General features: G+C 43.1%; 1 protein-coding gene across 1 annotated transcript in view; it reads right to left on the reverse strand.

Annotated features, from left to right (window-relative positions):
- The window catches only part of LOC126198427 (E3 ubiquitin-protein ligase RNF25), a 37,390-nt gene extending 24,501 nt beyond the window's left edge, over window positions 1-12,889 (reverse strand). The window contains exons 1-3 of the mRNA XM_049934737.1: window positions 12,751-12,889; window positions 12,568-12,636; window positions 3,121-3,361 (exon numbers count right to left, since the gene is read on the reverse strand). Of these exons, the coding sequence (XP_049790694.1) occupies window positions 3,121-3,361; window positions 12,568-12,636; window positions 12,751-12,773 (333 nt within the window). The 5' untranslated portion in view covers window positions 12,774-12,889. The remainder of the gene's footprint in view (window positions 1-3,120; window positions 3,362-12,567; window positions 12,637-12,750) is intronic.
- Window positions 12,890-21,932: the final 9,043 nt, after the last annotated feature.

The raw sequence follows: 21,932 nt of genomic DNA on the forward strand, positions 1-21,932 counted from the left end.
AAAACCAGATTAAAAAAGTTCTTTGTTTATACAACCCGCCTGACCTTTAAGATCCCTGAAGGATGGACAGTGTTCTGGGTTTGTGATGGTGGTTTGGGAGGGAGACAGTGTTAGCAAGCTTGTGAATCCTTGCAACTCATGTTCGTCCCATCGGAGCACTGCTGCTGCCAGTTGAATTCATTTGTGTCAGATAGAGATAGAGTTCCCACGTCATCGAATATACGAGAGTTTCTAAGACTGCCAGGAATTTCTAAGTCAAATGCTGGCCATTTTTATATTCATTTCAAGTATAAGATTCACCTGAATTTTGGAGGCAATTTTTCGCATAAAAAAAGGATGTCTTATAGTCCATAAAATATACTTTCTCTAACAAATAATTTTTCAACAGATGGGATGTATGTGTCATTAAGGCAAAAGGGTTCAACACCAAGACTGAAAAGGTGAAAAATGTTATACAGTGAATTGGGGTGAGAGAAGGGGATTGAAAGTGGGATACAAAGCAAACCTGCCTATGTGTACATTTTTGACTTCAGTTCATAGCCTGTCACAACTCAAACCTACTGGACTGATTCAATGACAAGGAAAGTATTTGGGCTCAACCAACACATTTGCACCCCAATCCCATGAGGGATCATTTAAAGATCCCTTACTGCACCAATGATGTTCGTTTATCAGCAAACTTTTGCATTCACCCATTGGAGGCTGCTGAGTATGCCATGATGAATTCGACCTTTTCCTGCCACTACACCAGTTGAGACTAGTAGTAGCCGGTGCACTGTGTATGTGAAGTTGCATTTTGTGAAGTTATTTGTACAGTGAATCATCAGATGGGTCAGTGATTTGTAATCAATCCTGCTAATGAATTGCAACTGGTTGGGATGAAGTTATGATGAACTATTCTTCATGACGATGATACTGGTGTAAAAGATGAACCATTGACACATTTTCTGGTATCTATTATAGTGCAAAAATGTTATCACCAGTTAGAAGCGCATACTGTTTTAACACAAACACAAATGATGCTAGTACTGATAATGACAAGCAGTGAAAGTGAATTCCAACCTTCTCCTGATATGAAGTTTAAAGTGTCATCATGGTGTCTGAGGACAGCACACTAGAGAACATCTATGATGATTGTCACTTCAGAGTTTTCAACATAAATGACAAGCTCCAGAAAAAAATACCCTAAACTGAAGATTAAAAGCAACACTGAAAGCATACTGAACTACGTAGCAAAGAAAAGAGAAGACAGTACAGTTTTCAAAGGAAATCGTATGCTTCAGTTCAATATCATAAAACAGTGTGCAATGGCAAATTTGATGAAGCACAGTTCTTTGGTTCAATACTGGCATTTACAACATTGGGTGTTGAATTGCAGCCCAAAATTTTGGGTTTAAAAGTTTTAGAGTGTCATTGGGATTCATTACCAATTTGAAAAAGGAGTTTAGGATAACATCACGCTGTGTAACAATGCTCCAAGTACGAAAAGATAAGGGTGACTATAGAAGGGATAATTCAAAGAGCTCAAACATTTGTTGCTGAAATCAATGTGAACATCACAAAAGAAAACATCCAAATGGACTCTGTATGGAACAGTGATCAGAGCCAGTTCAACTATGAACTTTCTTCCAAAGGAATGTTATACATGAAACAATAGAGAGAAACACTGGGTCAATGCTGCAATCTGTTAACAGTGCAACACACAGCTAAACAATCAATGTTGCTGTATCAATGGACAGATGATAGGCAGACGAAGTCGATATATGCATCCAAGATTCAAATGGAAAGTCTGACCCCATGTGTCATGGGAAATAGAAAAACGGTGCCTTCCAACTGCCTTCACTGATGCAAGTGTCAGCAGGAAGATGACAAGAGAACTGTAATACTTTTTTTCCATCAGTTCTGACTCCACATTTCCCGATAAAGTCACCAGAACTTCATTACTCCTGGTCTAGACATAAGGACGCACAATTGCTGCTGAAAGTTTTAAAAATCATTCCACCTGAAACTACAAAATACACACAACCCTTGGACATCTATTTCTTCAGGCAATATAAAATATATGCCAAGAGAATAATAGGCTTTCTTAAACTACGCTCCAGGAACGTGCAGGGGATGTCATCAAGTGTTCTATGTACATATTTTGTGTATAATTTTAGGCCGCAAATATCATGCTTGGATGTGCAATAATTAATAAATTGTTCTCAGCACCAAAGGTAAGATGTGAATCAGGCTGAATTAAGAAAGAAAGCAATAATAGGAAATCACAAATTAACATCCCTTGATGATGGTCATTTGATACAAAATGCATGTATATCAAAGAAAGAATTAATTAACAAACACGTCAGTGGAAGAAAAATGCTCACCCTACAGGAAAAGCACATACAAATGTGAACATCAGCACGTCAGTGATACCACAGGGTCAAAGTTAGCCCACACACACACCACAGAGTTTAACTGCTACCTTGACAATAAGAAGGGAAAATCTGTTAATGTGAACTGCAACAGGACATATGCCCCCCCGCAGAATATAATTAATATGTGTAGCCAACCACTTCAGTCAAAACTCAAAACAAATGTGTCCTCTTATCTTTGGTGGTGCATTTGTTTCACATAATTTATTTCATCCTAGGTCATTTTGTCATTTTTAATTAGATCAATATTGAAATTCCAGAATGAGATTTTCACTCTGCAGCGGAGTGTGCGCTGATATGAAACTTCCTGGCAGATTAAAACTGTGTGCCCGACCGAGACTCGAACTCGGGACCTTTGCCTTTCGCGGGCAAGTGCTCTACCATCTGAGCTACCAAAGCATGACTCACGCCCGGTACTCACAGCTTTACTTCTGCCAGTATCTCGTCTCCTACCTTCCAAACTCAGATGGTAGAGCACTTGCCTGCGAAAGGCAAAGGTCCCGAGTTCGAGTCTCTGTCGGGCACACAGTTTTAATCTGCCAGGAAGTTTAATATTGAAATTGATTGATAACAGCAAAGTTTACTCTCTCTCTTCATTAATATTTATTTCATTTTCTAAATTATCTAATTTATACAAGCAGAATAGAAAATACATTTATATCATTCATATATAAAATAATAAATATGAGTACTGAATATGTGGTACCTCAATAAGCTCATAAATGACAGGTTGTCCACGATAATCTTCACATTTCTTTTTAGTCTCTTCCTCAATCTTCATTAGCACAGAGTCATCCAAACCTCTTGGGTTTCGCAGATGCACTACTGGTTCAGTATCTGGATATCCTGGTGGTAGTTCCACGACTAGTGTTATCCTGACATACTGCTGAAGAGTGTCATCAGCAGTGGCAGGAAGTAAAACGGTTTCAACAGATACTGGCATGCCACTGAAAATAACAATATACTTTATTTCAGTAAAAGCACACATGTAGCTCTATGAAGAAGGTAATAAAATGTCAAAGCAAATGAAAATGTCTACTTCTGCATTTCAAGGACAGTGTTTCATTTTTTATTTATTTTATTTACACGACTAGTTCCGTAGACCAAATTGAGGAGCAAATCTCCAAGGTCATGGAACATGTCAGTACATGAAATTACAACATAAAAGTAATAACAGATAAAATAAAATGTTTATGAACCAAAAAAAATGTCAAGTCATAAGTTTAAGTAAATGCAATCAACAATATAACATAGGAACCAGCTTCACTTTTCAAGAAACTCCTCGACAGAATAGAAGGAGTGATCCATGAGGAAACTCTTCACTTTCAATTTGAAAGCATGTGGATTACTGCGAAGATTTTTGAATTCTTGTAGTAGCTTATTGAATATGGATGCAGCAGCATACTGCACACCTTTCCGCACAAGAATTAAGGAAGTGCGATCCAAATGCAGATTGGATTTTTGCCCAATATTAAATGAGTTAAAGCTGCTAATTCTTGGGAATAAGCTGATATTGTTAGCCAGAAACGACAGTAAAGTATATATATATTGGGAGGCCAATGTAAAAATACCCACACTAGTGAACAGTGGCCGACAAGAGGTTCATGAACTTACACCACTTATAGCCTGAATTGCCGGTTTCAGAGGGAAAAAAATAATAAATAAATAAATAAAATAAAAATCCTTTGCGAATGAGAAGAGTTGCCCCAAAATAAGCAGACTAATTTCTGTGTCAAATGATCACTTACTTCAGATACTGTTCGAATAGTAAAAATAGCAGCATTAAGTCTTTGAATAGGTCCTGAATGTGAGCTTTCCACGACATTTTCTACCTATCTAAACACCTAGAAATTTGAACTGTTCAGTTTCACGAATCATATGCCCATTCTGTGAAATTAAAATTTCGGGTTTTGTTGAATTGTGTGTTAGAAACTGTAAAAACTGAGTCTTACTGTGATTTAGCTTTAGTTTATTTTCTACAAGCCATGAACTTATGTCATGAACTGCACTATCTGAAACAGAGCCAATGTTGCACACAACAACCTTTACTACCAAGCTAGTGTCATCAGCAGACAGAAATATTTTAGAATTACCTATAATACTACAGAGTATCGCACGCGCACACACATTCTGAATATGCTTGATATCTGAACTTTCAAAGATGAATTACATCTCCCATTCCACTCTGTACCCTAAACCATTTGTTCATGTCCCTGTCTCCACTCTTGATTCTAAACATGCATCGTTCTGTTGTTAGCTGAATGACCCTTTACTTTTGAATGTGAATTTGGCATTAAAAAATGATATGTAACTGCGATAATGCAACTTTCTGTAAAGACACTGTGGAAATTTTTAAAAAATCTGGTTCAGAAAAACCACTGCAGGGCCATTTTCGATATTGTGTTCTCTCTTTTACTGTCTATCCAGTGTTGCATTCAACTGCTCTAAAAGGAAACACTCATCAAATGGTTCTATAACTTTTCTGTTTGTGCATTGTTTTTAAAATTTTAATATGTTGATTTAGTTTTATTCTAGTCTAATTATAACTGATTTCCAGAACTACTTTCAAATTTCTTTTATTAAGTTCTTCCATTCAGAACAGACACTCAACTACACTTAAGGCAAACAGCATAATTTTTTATATTGCACATTAAATGCTAACAATCACAAACTACTGATATAGGTTGCGACTTAATAAACAACATAACAAGATATCATTGCAATCATGAAGTCTTCATTTTTACAATTGTGTCATATTTTACTTATCAGTACCAGACAAGAAAAACAAAGGTGGCTCAGAAATATGCCATTTTAACTTGTACAGCACTTCAGTTCCGGTAGGTCTGCCGAGACTAGTTTTGTGTTATGGACTCGTCACCTAAATCTTCTTTCAATTCTGAATTTTATTTAAGTCTAAATGAAGTTGTAGCACTGATGTATATATATTTCTCAGTATACTAACATGGGGAAGAGCATTTAATAGAAATTTAACTGAAACTGGCAAAGCTGTTTTCATACTCTATTAATACCCAACATAGCAGTAATTTATATACACTTCTCTGTTTTATAAGTTTCATTATGATTTTCAAATCGACCATTTAGCTACATCCACTTACAAAACTAATGAGTCTTCTATGTTGTTGGTGACAATTTTAGTGAATACCATCTCCTTTCTTGTGAAGTAGAATATTTATATTACAGTTTCCCTTTTGCAGGGGTGGGAGGAATTTTCTTCCTTTACTGCAGGTGCTGTGCAAACAATTCATAAGTTTTTAATTTTTCTGGCAGTTTTAATTATTTCCATTGTAACATCATCATCTGCAGGTGTTATTCATTCCTTCATATCTCAAATAGCATTATATACACTATGTGAACGAAAGTATACGGACACACTCAAAACAAGTTTTTTTCATATTAAGTGCACTATGCTGCCAACTACTACCAGGTCTCCATATCAGTGACCTCAGTAGTTCTTATACATCGTGAAAGAGCAGAATGGGGTGCTCCGTGGAACTCACGGACATCGAAGTGCTCAGGTGATTAGGTGTCACTTGTGACACATCTGTGCACGAAATTTCCACAATCCTAAACATCCCTAGGTCCACTATTTCTGATGTGATAGTGAAATGGAATCGCGAATGGACACATACAGCACAAAAGCGTACAGGCTGACCTCGTTTATTGACTGACAGGTGAAGAGGGTCATAATGTGTAATAGGCAGACATCTATCCAGACCATCAGACAGGAATTCTAAACTGCATCAGGATCCACTGCAAATATTAAGACGGTTAGGTGGGAGGTGAGAAAACTAGGATTCCATGGTCGAGCGGCTGCTTGTTATAAGGGGTGTGTAAACATTGGATTATTGAACAGTGGAAAAAACGTTGTGTGGAGTGACAAATCACAGTACACAATGTGGCAATCCGATGGCAGGGTGTGGGTATTTTCAATGCCCAGTGAATGTCACCTGCTAGCGTGTGTCATGCCAACAGTAAAATTCGGAGGCGGTGGTGTTATGGTGTGGTCATTTTTTTCATGGAGGGGGCTTGCACCCTTCGTTGTTTTGCGTGGCACTATCACATCGCAGGCCTACATTGATGTTTTAAGCACCTTTTTGCTTCCCACAGTTGAAGAGCAATTTGGGGATGGCGATTGCATCTTTCAACATGATGAGGCACCTGTTCATAATGCACGGACTGTGGTGGAGTGGTTACATTGCAATAACATCCCTGTAATTGACCGGCCTGCACAGGGTCCTGACCTGAATCCTATAGAACACCTTTGGGATGTTTGGGAATGCTGACTTTGTATCAGGCCTCACCAACCAACATCGATACCTCACCTCAGTGCAGAAATCCATGAAGAATGGGCTTCCATTCCCCAAGAGACCTTCCAGCATCTCATTGAATGTATGCCTGCGAGAGTGGAAGCTGTCATCAAGGCTAAGGAGGGGCCAAAACCATACTGAATTCCAGCATTACCAATGGAGGGCGCTGTGAACTTTTAAGTCATTTTCAGCCAGGCGTCTGGATACTTCTGATCACATAGTGTATCTCTTCTGTCATTATTTCCACAATGTCACTATTTTTATTAATAGCTTCCTGATTCCGACCAATCTAAAGATAACTAGAAAAACATTCAAATAAATCTTGAAATGTTTGCACAATTGTCCCTACACTGTGATCTCTCTGGTTTTCTTGGTGTGACTGATTAATGTTGTCACTTACTGAGCCATATACCATCTTGATGAAATGTGGTCTATATCCAATATATGTTTTAGTTAAGTCTTCATCTTACTCGAATTGTTTTCAAACAATGGAAAACCAGGGAAGGAACAGTACAATATGAATCAGGATAGATTGCTACTCATCACATAGAGGAGGCACCGAGTGCCAGATAGGCACATAAACGTATAGCAAAACCCACTGGGGCAAAAACACAAACACTACAGCGAATTACAAAACTAAATGAATTAATTTAGGTTGCAGAAAAGTGGTGCATAATACAACAACATGTAACTATTCACAGAAAATACGACAAATATCAGTTTGTCTTTATCCTTTGCAGCAATATGACAGCGCCTGTTGGTGTTCTCAATTTGTCAAAGTCTTGTTCTAAGGTCCTTTTCGACAATTTTGTGAGAAAACCATTGAGAAATTCTTGAGTTTGTCAAGATATTTACTCTTATTTCCCATCCTTTGTTATTACTGTGTTTTGATGGCAATGCTTGCAAGACCATCCCTGTCATGTCCGTGAAGGAGTTACAGCTGTTTCATTCATCAAATGTGTTGGTTAGAATTTCGCGTGTGATAACTTTTAGCCAATTACAACCTTCAAAAAATATAAACAACATGTTTATGGCCATGGGGCCACCAGCAACCGCAGCCAAGTCACACACCTGACATCATGTGCCTGCTGGTGACCAAGTGTTCCACTCTGTTTAGTACAATACATAACAGTACTGTGCACTAATTTGTATTTCTTGATTGAATTGACGCTGGCATACAGAAAATCAGGTACAATATCTTGTTACATTTTGAATCTTGCCATTTTTTAATTATTTTACTTTTAACTGAGTTTTTATTCCTAATTCTTACAAAATCTCAATGTTGTTCCACATACATTTTAAAGGTGAACGCTAATTTATATTTTGGTATGTACAGTGAGTCTTGTTACAACGTATAATATGAGTATGAACGGTTGAAGCTCAAATGGACTCTGCCCTGCCAATCAGTGGTGTGGTACGACATTGCAAATGTCGAAAAAGGCTGGTTTACTGGTAAAGAGTTACCAATGTTGGAAGAAACAGATTTTGATGTTGATGGTGCAGCGTTATTGAAATTTTCTGATAAAGTAGATGCCTCTGTAAACATCAGACAGAAATGACAATGATCGCATTTCTAGTAGTGATGGCAATGCACTGCAAGAAATCTACACCAAGTAGAACTGTCAGGAGGAACTCCTGCGACCGAAACTAAACTGATAATACCTTAACAAATAGAATAAAAAATCCACTTCAATTACCAGCAAATGTCTTACTTTTTGCATGACTGGTTTTGAAGCCCAAAGCTTCACTTTCAGGTGCACCCAATAGTTATTTATGGAAACATAAATGTGTAGCAATTGGGCCAATCACTCATGGGGGAGGGGAGGGGGCAGGGGGAGGGGGGTCCCACTCAAATAACCACCTGTGAGAATACGACCAGCAGCTGCCCCACCTGCCTTAACAGTGTTACACAGAAGTGACTAGTTGTGACCAGTCTCGTGGCAGTAAGTGTGTGAAAGGAGGAGATGGTTGAATTAGCAATAAAAAAAAAAATTAAAAAAAAATGATTTTGTTTAAAAAGGATATAGTAATTTCTTAGGGCTCACTCTTAAGTTCTGCAAAATTGTGCAGCATGTAATTTATTATCTGCATGAAAGTTCTCTAACAAAAGAAGTGATTTGGGGAATGCAAAATGAGAATAATGAGAGCCTAGACATCAAGTCCTCCTCAGGTGGATAGACAATGGTACAACATGAGCATTGATGGAATTTGCATTGTTACAGCAACTGTTTAAATATTTGACATGGATGTGACAGGTGTAGAATGGTATGTACCTTTTCCAAAATGAAGTGCACCCCCCCCCCCCCCCCGCCCCAATACTTGCATTCCACTGTAGTATGGGAGCACCTTTTTCTTCTGTCTGTTGCTTTTGGACAGATGTGGTGGAGTGCTATACAATAGCAAGTACAAACAAAGGTTTGGTATGGCACTAATACATATATGGGTTTAACCATACTCATCATAAGGTGAATTCAGAAATATATCAGTACGTGTTCATTACTTCCTAACACTTTCACAAGTTTTCCTATAGTTAATCTATTCTCTTTTCCTGTAATTGATAATTTAGCTCAATGAACAGAGATAAACATTAATTTTACAGCTCTATTTCCTTACTACCTATTTCAACATTATTTTGTTTCTCTGCTACAGTCTACTTATTTATATGACAAACTCAAGCTCATGAAACAGGTCTCTCTGGGGAGGAAAAAAATTGATATGGAAAGAAGGTGTAAATGAGGAGTGCAGTACTGTATCATACTTTTCTCTCTCTTTCATAAATAGTTTCATATGCACATTATTTTCATCTGACTCACCTCTCCTACAAAAAAAAGCTGCCATCTATATATTATGTTAGAAGTATATCACTTTTATGCCACTTTAAAAGCATGCGCGCACACTCGAATCTCTCTAATTTTACATTCGTGATCTCCTCGGAGGGTTGGGGGGAGGGGGGGGGGGGTATAAGTAGGGAGAAGCAATATATTCGATACCTCATTCAGAAATGCACCCTCTCGAAACCTGGACAGCAAGCTACACTGTGATGTAGAGCGCCTCTCTTGCAGAGTCTGCCACTCAAGTTTGCTAAACATCTCCGTAACGCTATCACACTTACCATATAACCCTGTGACGAAAAGCACCGCTCTTCTTTGGATCTTCTCTATCTCCTCTGTCAACCCGACCTGGTACGGATCCCACACAGATGAGCAATAGGCCTACTCAAGTATAGGTCGAACGAGTGTTTTGTAAGCCACCTCCATTGTTGATGGACTACATTTTCTAAGGACTGTCCCAATGAATCTCAACCTGGCACCCGCCTTACCAACAATTAATTTTATATGATCATTCCACTTCAAATCGTTCCGTACGCACACTCCCAGATATTTTACAAAAGTAACTGCTACCAGTGTTTGTTCTGCTATCATATAATCATACAATAAAGGATCCTTCTTTCTATGTACTCGCAATACATTACATTTGTCTATGTTAAGGGTCAGTTGCCACTCCCTGCACCAAGTGCCTATTCGCTGCAGACCTTCCTGCATTTCGCTGCAATTTTCTAATGCTGCAACTTCTCTGTATACTTGTGGGAGTATCTAACACGATAGGCTTAAATTATATCTTAAATTTTCAGGGATTTTCAATTTATCCATAAGCCCTTATCATTTCAAAAATCTTCTACTATCCATTGTCAAGTACTAACATTATTCTGCAGTTACATAAAACTAAAAGTAATTTCTTCACAAATCTCCAATGAAGTAGGCCCACTATTTTTTAAAAAAACAACCCTCAGAATTGAAAATGAACTGGAACTGAGGAGAGTTTAAACAAAAGCAAATAGTAATACACCCATAATTCAAAGCCATGGTGAATTCTTCTATTTTTCATGCAATGCTGTTGTTTTATTCCTCTCAGAAGCTCCATTCAGTTGTCACTTCATGTTCTTGGCTCTTACCCTCTGATTAAAATTACTTTGTGATCGACAGATTGCAACAGCAGTAGTCAGTGTTGGCAGTCTGCAGCTAGTCACCCTTCACAATGCACTGTGAAAGAGGCTGTGGCAGTTAAGACAGAACTAAGACTGGATGGTGCCTAGCCCCTACCACTTGACTCCCTGAAGTATCCACCACAAAGCCATTTTAATCTGAGTATAGCTATGAGTTGCACTTTTATTAATGGTCTAATCTGAGTTTTGTTAATCATAGCTTTAATGTTTGTTAATTTACACTTACGTATGGCATGGGCCAGTCACTGCATGTCCATAATCTTATGTTTTATGATTTTAATGTCTGTGGATCTCTGGATTTGTTACAACAGAAACACTAATTCACTTATTATTGTCGAAGAAAGGCAACTATTGTTATTCATCTTACAAACAACACACTACAATAATTAAAACTATTACACAAAAACTTTTCTGCATAATGCCAGATTGTATAAAAGTTACCCAGTGGGTCCCCCTTACATTCTTCATAATTTATGCATGATATACCTACATAACATACATAAAACACTTGGCAGAGACTTGTCTGTTAGCTAATATATGTAGCAGTTCTAGCTCGTATTGTGAAATATGTTGTTACATAAATGTTAGGGTATGTTAAATTTCAATCCATTACCAAATCTTTATTTGAAATCCAAATTCATTGGCTTTGCCTGCTTGCAACCATGTTATCTTCCAAACCAACCAAGACCTTGGGCAAAGTTACAGATCAGTTTGCCACCATAACAAAGATTTCAAGGAAGGTACAACATCACATTCTAACCCGAGATAGACGGAAGTGGCAAACAAAATTTTTCGCTATCAACATCATTAAGACAATTGTGATGACAATGGAGTTTTACGAACTTTGGCTACGCGTCTTTCGTGTCCATGTTGAAGTTTCGGATAATAGTGAAGAACATGATAGTAAAATTTTGGTTCATAAAACGTTGAAGGTAAATATGCTTCACACTTCGACATCTTTTTTATTATTGATATGAATATGTACAGTAATCACATACAGAACATTATCTCACTACATTCACTGCCACAGTGCTACGTTAACATCAAGGCATTAAAGATTATCTTCAGGTTTGTTCATCTGTCCCCGTGAATATGCAAAAGTGAACTATCACTACCGAATGACGACCACTGCATCTCAAAACTAACTACAACTCCTGCAGCTCAGTAACCGTAATCCTGTCAGATTCAATTAAAATTAGAGAAAACCGCATAAATGACAAAAATGGTACAATTATAGTCAGTAGTGACTGCAAACATTAATATTGTTTTAACATGAAGTGCATTACGAACTATGGGTAGGTCTATCCGCTGATCGGAGCAAAAAGTTAACCTCTCCTTGCAACTTAATACTTTAAATATTTGGCGCCTTATGTTTCAGATTGCACCCAATTACTAAAACGTAGCCGATATCATAGTACAACAGGCTGAAGGCTAATACGCTGCACGACTGAACGAGTGCGAAAAGATGTGATTTCGCCGCCCTGCCCCCTTCCGATGAATTTCAATACGGATGGAATCAACTCATCTCTTCTATCTTCTGTTAAGTACACATCGACTATAACACGACTTTCCTACACATTCGGCACTGTGTTTCAAGGCAAACTACGACGTCGCACTATTTTTTTCAGTACAAGAAAGATTGCAAGTGAAACAACAATGTATTTGTACATTGTTTTATTAATAACACAGCTGTGAAATATAACAAAACAAACCCATAAAGCGAGAGATCACGTTAAATGTGTTTCATTACTTGTCACGAACGCCTACGCAAATGAGCGAACAGAAATGAGGATCAATAACTAATAAATACACACACTCTTACCTTTCATTAGTTTTCACTGTTACCTCGTCCATCAGTATAGCCTGCAAGGCTTCCAATTCATCCAAGACTCTAAAATAAAGGGTCCAGTGGCAATTTAAAAATGACAAAACTTCATTTTGCTTTTTTCACATAGTAATGATATTTCTAAAACAACCAATATAAAAATTGGTTTGTTTAGGTTACCTTTCATCTAATTCACTTGACATCTTCGCTTTTCAAACTTCACGCCTTATCAGCAAACACAAAACCGAAAACCTTATGTGGCGATGCAGCGAGTGCAATTGTTCAGACTCCGACGTTGCAGCGTCAATCCAAACTACTTCCCAACATCTGATTTGCAGAGATCTTACAATACTTGAGATGACAGTATTACCCGCCGTTTGCAAATAGCCCTTGGCATTGACGTATATTAACGTTAGTAGTGATAGTCTCGTGCACAAATAGTGCTTCCTGAAAATGTTATTTAAAATATTTCCTGCTGAACCAAGAGCACTCAATACCCTTCACTGTACGGAGTGCGTGCGCTCTTAATAGAAATTAAACATAGACTTATATTTATGTTAGTTGATTGTTTTTGGGGGAGGGAACCAAACAGCGAGGTCATCGGTCCCACCGTATTAGGGATTCGGTGAGGTAGTCGGGCGTGCCCTTTCAGAGGAATCATCCTGGCATTTGCCTGAAGCGATTTAGGGCATGAACGGGAAACATAAATCAGGATAGCCGGACGCAAGCTTGAACCGTCGTCCTCCCGAATGCCATTCCAGTGTCCTAACCACTGCGCCACCTTGTTCGGTGCTTACATGTGTGTGAAGTTTAAGAAGTGAATTACAGGAACTTACTTAATGTTGGTGTAGCAGATGCCAATATCTTCTTCACAGAAGTACAATGCCATGACGTGTCCAAAAATGTACGTATCGTGTGTAATAATTCTTACTATGGATTGATAAATTACAGTAAATATATTCCATTTATGTTTATGCTTCTATGCAGAAGATATTGACATCTGCTAAACAAACATTAACGAAGCTTTTGTAATACGCTTCTTATACTTTACATAAAGTTCCTGTTTTGTAGCTTTCGAAAGATGACACATTAATCTGTCGAAGCAGGTAAAGTAAAATAAAAATCACATGCAACTGACAGTTGAATTTTATTCGAAATATGTGCCATACTGCAGTTGCTGAAAAAAATAGCAGCTACGAATAACATAATAAATTGATAAAAATGATTCTCTGATTCCACTCAGTCCCATGCGAGGTATAATACAGCGGCTAGTAAATACTATATTGTTTGGTTGCTCGGTCATTCACAGAAAATTATACCTGCCCCTTGGTTCTGAGTACAGTGGAAAGACTGATCCAGACATTTCGAAGGTTATGGAACAAGCAGGCTGCAACCTCCTGGAAATGAGCCACAGGGCTGACAAGTGTGCGTTTCTCACCAGTGGCATAGCAGTTCACTAGACCAGGGGCTCCCAAACTTTTCCTTTGACAGAACACTTTGAGAATACTTTGGTGGCGTACTTTGTTTATTTTGAAGGTTAATAAAATTTTAAAAATCGACAAAAACTTGTTTTATTCAATTATTACTTCAGTTTTAAATCATAACTGAGAACACAAGAATCACAATAAAATTTTCAAAAATAATTAATATCTTCAAAAAGTCAAGGAAAAATTCCTATGTTATTAGCAGCTTTTTGTGGAGCACTTATTCAGTTCCTGCAGAGTAAGAACACAGTCTGGGAAACATTGCACTAGACATCACAGGCTCCTTGGCAGATATCGGACTTTGTATGGGATGCATACAGGTCCCTTTCTTAAGTTTTTTTACAAAGCAACTTTCCAACCACTTCAGATAATGATACCTGTAGGAGGTCTCGAATTTCTAGTGTAATATTGAAGAAAATTTTCCCCACTGATGTAACTATTAAAATCCTAGTGATCCACTATCAAAGCATCAAAACAAAGTGTGAGAGTTTGAAACACATCTAAAATTAAATGGAATTGACATAATACTAGGCACAGAAAGCTGAATAAAATCCGAAATTAATAGTTGTAAGGTTCTTGTGGTAAAGGTAAGTGTGTATCAAAAGGCTAGGCTAATGGAAAATGGAGTAACATGTTCGTCATAGTAGATAAAAAACGTAAATCCAAAGACGTAGAAATAGAGGTTGCATATCCAATTGTTTGGGCAAGGCTCAATATTAAGGGCGGGCATGAACTTAAAATCGGATCTTTCTATCGATCACCACACACACACCCAGATATAACAGAAAACATTCGAAAAAATCTCAGTTATTTAGTGCATAACTATGTACCTCTGTTGTAAATCCGATCATGTAATTGCACATAGTAACGCCGTTGTGTTGGCCAGCGTTGATGTGGTTTTTACACTATTTCCCACATCCCACTAGGTGAATACTGGGTTAGTTCCCGTGTTACACCTCAGATACATGCTAAACAAATACTTAGATCACTTTCTCACACTTGCACACACAATTTACACACAGACAGAATGTCTATATTGCTTTTGTCATTGGGGCTGAATAGGAGACTGATGACCTTAGCTATTTGGTCTCCTTAAACACTCACTTACCATCAGCAAATTCCCCAGTCCTACTGTCGCGACTGGAGGAGATGTGAGCCCTTCAGCAATTGCATGATGTAACTACAATTTTGTACGTAATGTGCACGATAAAACTTCCTACAAAAAATCCTTTACATGAAAACTACTTAGCTCAGATAGTTTAGATGCCCACTCGTGACTTAAATACACTCTAATAAAAAATAATAGACACACCACAAAAGAATTATCTGAATGGGATGGAATTCGGCAAATGTGATGCAAAGGCTCTGGAATTAATGTCCACTCTGTGCTGGAGTGACCGCTGATTTGAAACTTCCTGGCAGATTAAAACTGTGTGCTGGAAGGGTACTCGAATCTGGAAACTTTGCATTTTACGTGCAAGTGCTCTACCAACTTTCTTTATTTTTTTCTTTCGTTCTGTTTCTTCGTCGTTTTTCTTCTGCTGTTCTGTGGTGATTTCAAATGACACTTCTCAAATGCAAACTGATAACTTGACGGCTTTTTTTCTGTTACAGAGGATGGCCAGTCCCACGACTGAACGAACACTCTGAGCTATAGCGCCGTTTGGAACTGAGCTATCCAAGCACGACTCACTATGCATCTTCACAGCTTTACTTCTGCCAGTACCTCATATCCTATCTTCCTAACTTTACATAAGTTCTCCTGCGTACTTTGCACACTAGCACTCCAAGAAAAAAGGTGTTTAGGTTCCAGCATACTTCCTCATTGGGATGGACAAGGATGTGGACGTCCGAAATACACATAAAACTGGAGGCTACATAGATAAAAGTGGCGCATATTCTGCAATCAGAAATACAGTATGGTGAGCCCAGGAGTTGCTGAGCGTGCCACCGCGGTAGTCGATCAGTGGTGCACAAAGTTCGAAAAATCATTGGAGAGAAGAGGGAAGGAAGAGATGCTTTGCTGAGCCAGAAGCCGAGACCAGGGAGGGTCAACGTCTCTCTACCAAGGCTCTAGGCGCACCCTTTGGCAATCACACGATTCCCTCCCGCGCTCCCTACTGGATAGGTAGACAAGGTATGGGGAAGTTTTTGTCTGTCAACATCCTTAACTAGCCTTTTTTCTGGGGTTATGGCTGGATCCAGCACATAGGCTAAAAGACATAATACTAGCTGTGAATTTAAGTGTGAGGAAAAATATTTTCAATGTTAGTAAAATAGATCTGGTACCCCTATATTGGTGGTGGCGTGCACAAAGGATATTGCTGAGTCATGTCTTAGCCTTAGGGTCGATTTCAGAAAAAATTTTCGTTTAGCTGTGGAGTGTGCACTGATTTGAAAGTGAGCCAGAATGGGACCTGAACCTGAGAGCTTTGCCTTTCGTAGGCAAGTGCCTCAACGGCTGAACTATCCAAACACAACTCACGTCCTGTCCTCACACCTCTGCTTTTGCCATTATCTCATTACCTGCCTTCCAAACTTCACAGTTCTCCTGCCTGCCTTGTGGTATGTATGCAAGATAGGAGATAAGGTATCGGCAGATGTAAGGCTAAGAGGGCAGACTGTGAGTCACGTTTGTATAGCTCAATCAGTAGAGCACTTGTCCACTAAAGGCAAAGGTTCCAGGTTCGATCCAAGTGCAGCATAAAGCTTTCATATGCGAGGACGTTTCAACTGGATGGGTGTGTCGATGCAGACAGTATGTGACTACACTGATGGAAAAAGAAATTGCAACACCAATAAGAAGTTGTTCGACGTAAACGATAGTTGGTAGGCGTGATTCTACATCTGAATTATGATGTCTATTAAAATTTTGCACCAGTCACATAAGAGTGACGCTAGTAGCGCCACTAAGAGGATGCAAATCCAGTTTCTTTAAATACATGCTGTAACGGCAGTGAGCGTTAGTTACCTTTGAGATTGGATGTAGTGAGCTGACATTAATCAAGAATGCCTTTAAGGTGACAAAGACGCCATTATCAACACCTCACAGAGTTTGAATGAGGTTGTGGCGGCAGCACCGTCCAACGCACGAGGGGCTGAACTACGGCACTGCCGACACAAGCAGGGGCAGCTGTACCGTTACGCGGAATTTCGGCAACGGTGCGTCGCACACCGGACCGCACGGGAACAAAGCTGCCCCCAGTGCGAGCTAGTCGACGCGACGCGACACACGTCCCCCCAGTTCTTCCGCCGCGGACCACGTGCGTCGAGTCAACGTGACTCCGCCGTAAATGCGTACGCGCGGTCGCAAACGCAGTCGCCGTTCAGTTGTCCTTCGTTTCTTCGCGGACGTTACGGCGCCTCCTGTCGCGCCAGGAGCAGAACATTCGGTGACGCGGCCTTTTGCCTCGCTCGGTCCACGCGGTCGCGCCACGGCTCGTCACTGGAGTGTACACCCTCCGGGATCGGTGACCGAGCCGTGCCGCCAGTGCAACGCACCCGTATAGACGAACATCAGCGAAGATTGTTATGTGACATTTATTGTAAAGGTAGGAAAAATAAATGTGTCCTGTCCAGAAACCGCTTTAACCGTTTATTGCCACAAAGCCTCTCCCATGAGCATAGTGCGTGGGCGCGGCGATAAATGCCGGTTCACTGCACATGAGTAACTGTAAGCGGCGATACAACACGTTCCCGCTTCACTGGTGACCCCGACGTGATCTGAGGCTAAAAAAACACGTGGTGACGAACGTTCGTCGGTACGAGAGACGTGGAACCGCGAGTAGGCTCGCCCGCGCCGAACAGTGCTCCGTAGTAAAATTTTTTTTAACTAACTTTTTTTTTGTATTGTTTTTTGTGCGCGTTTGTCTTGATCGCAGACTGCTTAGTGTTATTTTTTTTTTCGTGTGTTTCCCGTGTGTTATTTTCGCTGTGTACTTTCCTCTTGTACGAGGATTCGCCTCTGAACTAAGATGGCGACGCTAGAGGAGTTACAAAAGACCGTCGAAGAACTGCTCGCACGCAACACGAGGCTAGAGAGTGAGCTACAGGCACGGACTACACGCGCGGACGCCGCGCAGCCACAGACAGCTCAGGACAATGTTGGCGCGCAAATCCCCGCCACACCGACGCCTCCTACAACCGCCGGAACGCCTACAAGCGCTGGACGGGCGTTGATCAGGCTGCCTCCCTTTTGGCTGCGCGACCCTGTAATGTGGTTCAGCCAGGTTGAGGCTGTATTTATGAGCAACCACGTGACCTGCGACCTGGCGAAATTTGGGCACGTAGTGAGTCAGTTGGACCAGAACTATGCTGCCGAAGTGCGGGATATAATCACCGCCCCGCCGACGCAGTCGAGCTACAAACGGCTCAAGGAAGAGCTGATCCGGCGGATTTCGTCGTCAGAGGAACAGCGAGTGCACCAACTGCTGCGGCAAGAGGAATGCGGCGATCGGAGGCCCTCGCAGTTCCTGCGCCACTTGCGGAGCCTCGCACAGTCCGATATGGTGCCAGATTCGCTGTTGCGCACTATCTGGGTGCGCAGCCTCCCAGCTCAGGTGCAGGCAGTGATAGCCGCACAGACGGAGATGCAGCTGGACGCCGTCGCTAACTTGGCCGACAGGGTGCACGACGCGCTGACAACGGCGCCTAGCACCGCGGCTGCGGCAGCTTACGACTCCGTCCCCCCACCTCCGTGGCGGCAAGCGCCTCCCGCACCCGCATCGGATGCCGCCCTGCACCAGCTAGTGCAAAACTTGACCGCACAGGTGGCAGCTCTCTCGACGCAAGTCGACCGGTTGGCGCGCTCGCAGCAAGAGGGCAGCACGCGCCGCAGCAGCAGCAGACCGGGCGACAGGCGGCGCGGCTCGCGCAGCCGGCAACGCAGCAACAGCCGCTCCAACGGTACCCCGCAGACGTCACAGCACGCACAAAGCGGCTACTGCTGGTACCACGCCCGCTTCGGCAACGAAGCAACCAGGTGCCGCGCTCCTTGCTCGCACCCAAACGCCAGCTGCGACCGGACCTAGGCGCACCCGGCTGCAGTGTGATATCGAAGCGTCTGTTTATTGCGGAACGGGGGGCAGGCGTGAGGTACCTCGTCGACACGGGCTCGGACCTCTCGATATTCCCCCGTTCTATGTTACGAGACCGCAGGCGGGCCGAGGCACTCTGCCTTACAGCGGCGAACAATTCCGCTATTAAAACCTACGGCACACACAGCCGCAATATAGATCTAGGCCTACGGCGCACGTTCTCGTGGACTTTTACCGTGGCCGACGTCAACGAGCCGATCCTGGGCGCAGACTTTCTCGGCCACTACGGGCTGCTAGCCGACATCGCAAACGGCCAGCTCATCGACGCCACAACTAATTTAAAGATAGCGGGACAGCGCCGGCAGGCTGCATACTACAGCGTTAAACCCGTGAAGTGCCCCGGACCGTACGCTGACATTCTGGAACAATTCCCCGACCTCACCCGCCCAGCCGGTGCACCGAGAGACATCAAACATTCGACGGTGCACCACATAATAACCACACCCGGACCCCCCATATCGTGTCGCCCACGTCGACTCGCGCCGGACAGACTCGCAGCAGCAAAGGCAGAGTTCGAGGCCATGCTGCGGCAAGGCATCGTGCGACCATCGAGCAGCCCATGGTCATCGGCGTTGCATTTAGTGCCCAAGAAAGACAATTCGTGGCGCCCGTGTGGGGACTATCGCGCCCTTAATTCGCGAACGGTGCCGGACCGATACCCAGTCCCACACCTTCAAGACTACAGCTACGCCTTGGCGGGCTGCGCGGTGTTCAGCAAGATCGACTGCGCAAAGGCGTACACCCAAATTCCGGTGGCGCCCGAAGACATCGAAAAAACAGCCATCGTAACGCCCTTTGGGCTTTTCGAAAGCCTGTTTATGACTTTCGGTCTTCGGAATGCTGCCCAGACTTGGCAGCGGTTCCTGGACGGCGTCTTGCGAGGCTTGCCATTTTGCTTCGCGTACCTCGACGACATCTTGGTGTATTCCAAGTCGCCCGAACTCCACCGCCGCCACTTAACGACCGTCTTTCAGCGCCTGAGCGAAGCCGACATCGTCATTAACCCCGCTAAATGCGAGTTCGGCGTGACGGAAATTGAGTTCCTCGGCCATTTAATTACGCCCACCGGATCGACACCGCTACCGGAGAAAGTGAAGGCAATACAGAACATGCCGCGTCCGCAGACGCACAAAGAATTACGACGTTACCTCGGCATGTTGAACTTTTATCGTCGACACCTGCCCAACGCCGCAGCCGTGCAAGAGCCGCTGACTAAGGCGTTACAAGGTCCTACCTCAAAAGGAAAGACCCTCGTGAATTGGACAGACGCAATGGAGCAGAGCTTCACGGACTCAAAAAGGAATCTCGTGGAAGCGACGCTGCTCGCGCACCCGGTACATGACGCGGACTTAGCTGTTGTCGTGGACGCCAGCCAGGCCGCCATCGGCGCGGCGTTACAACAGCGCGTCGGCGGGAGTTGGCAGCCTCTCGGTTTTTTCTCCAAAAAGCTTTCCGATTCGCAACGTGCTTGGAGTGCTTATGACCGAGAGTTGCTTGCGGTGTACGCGGCGGTGAAATACTTCCGACCGTCCGTAAAAGCCCGACAGTTCATCGTTTTCACCGATCACAAACCAATTACCCACGCGTTCGAGAACAACCACACTAACTGTTCACCGCGCCAACTCCAGCAGTTAGAGTACGTGTCGCAATTCACGACTGACATTCGACACATTTCGGGGATAGACAATATCGTCGCCGATTGTTTGTCCCGAGCGTGTGCCGTTATTTCACCCCCTGTGAACTTTGAGGACGTGGCCCAAGTACAGGAGAGTGACGAAGAACTGCACCGCTTCCGTCACGACACTTCCAGCGGCCTGCAACTGGAGCTGGTGCCTGTCCCCGGCTCCGCACGGAAGATTTGGTGTGACACCTCAACCGGCACGCACCGGCCGTTCCTCCCGGAGAAATTCCGGCGCAGTGCCTTCGACCGTGTCCACGGACAGTCACACCCCGGCACCAACACCACTGCGACGCTCGTGGCTGCGCGTTTCGTCTGGCCCGGGCTTCGGAAGGACTGTCGTGAATGGGCGCGCACTTGCACCGCATGTCAACGCGCCAAAGTCGGGAGGCACACCCACGCACCCGTGGGCACCTTCCCGGACGCGACACGCCGTTTTGCGCACGTTCACGTGGACCTCGTCGGCCCGCTTCCTCCCTCACAAGGCAAGCGGTACCTCCTAACGATGGTGGACCGCTTCACTCGCTGGCCGGAAGCAACGCCCGTCGCGGACGTCACAGCCGAGACCGTCGCCACCGCATTCGTCGACACCTGGGTGGCACGCTTCGGATGTCCCAGTCACGTGACAACTGATCGCGGCCGCCAGTTTGACTGCGCGTTGTTCACGCACGTCGCCAGACTGTGTGGCACCCGGTTACACAGGACAACCAGCTACCATCCGGCGTCGAATGGCATGGTCGAACGGTTACACAGGACTCTCAAAGCCGCTCTAACCTGCCACGACAACTCATGGCCAGAGGCGCTTCCACTGGTGCTGCTCGGCCTGCGAGTCACGCCGAAGGAGGAGATCGGCGCATCACCTGCCGACCTCGTTTACGGGCAATCCCTGACAATCCCGGGCGATTTTGTCGAAGATATAAGACTCCCACGCGACGCCGTGGCACCCACTCTGGCGGAACGTCTGCGCAGTCACATGGCCGGCCTCCGAGCGCACGCACCGACGCGGCACGGCACCGGGAAGATATTCGTCCACGCCGACCTGCAGCGCTGCACGCACGTCATGTTGCGTACTGACGCAGTACGGCCACCTCTTCGACCGCCCTA

This window comes from Schistocerca nitens, chromosome 1 (assembly GCF_023898315.1).
Source record: "Schistocerca nitens isolate TAMUIC-IGC-003100 chromosome 1, iqSchNite1.1, whole genome shotgun sequence".
NCBI lineage: Eukaryota > Metazoa > Arthropoda > Insecta > Orthoptera > Acrididae > Schistocerca > Schistocerca nitens.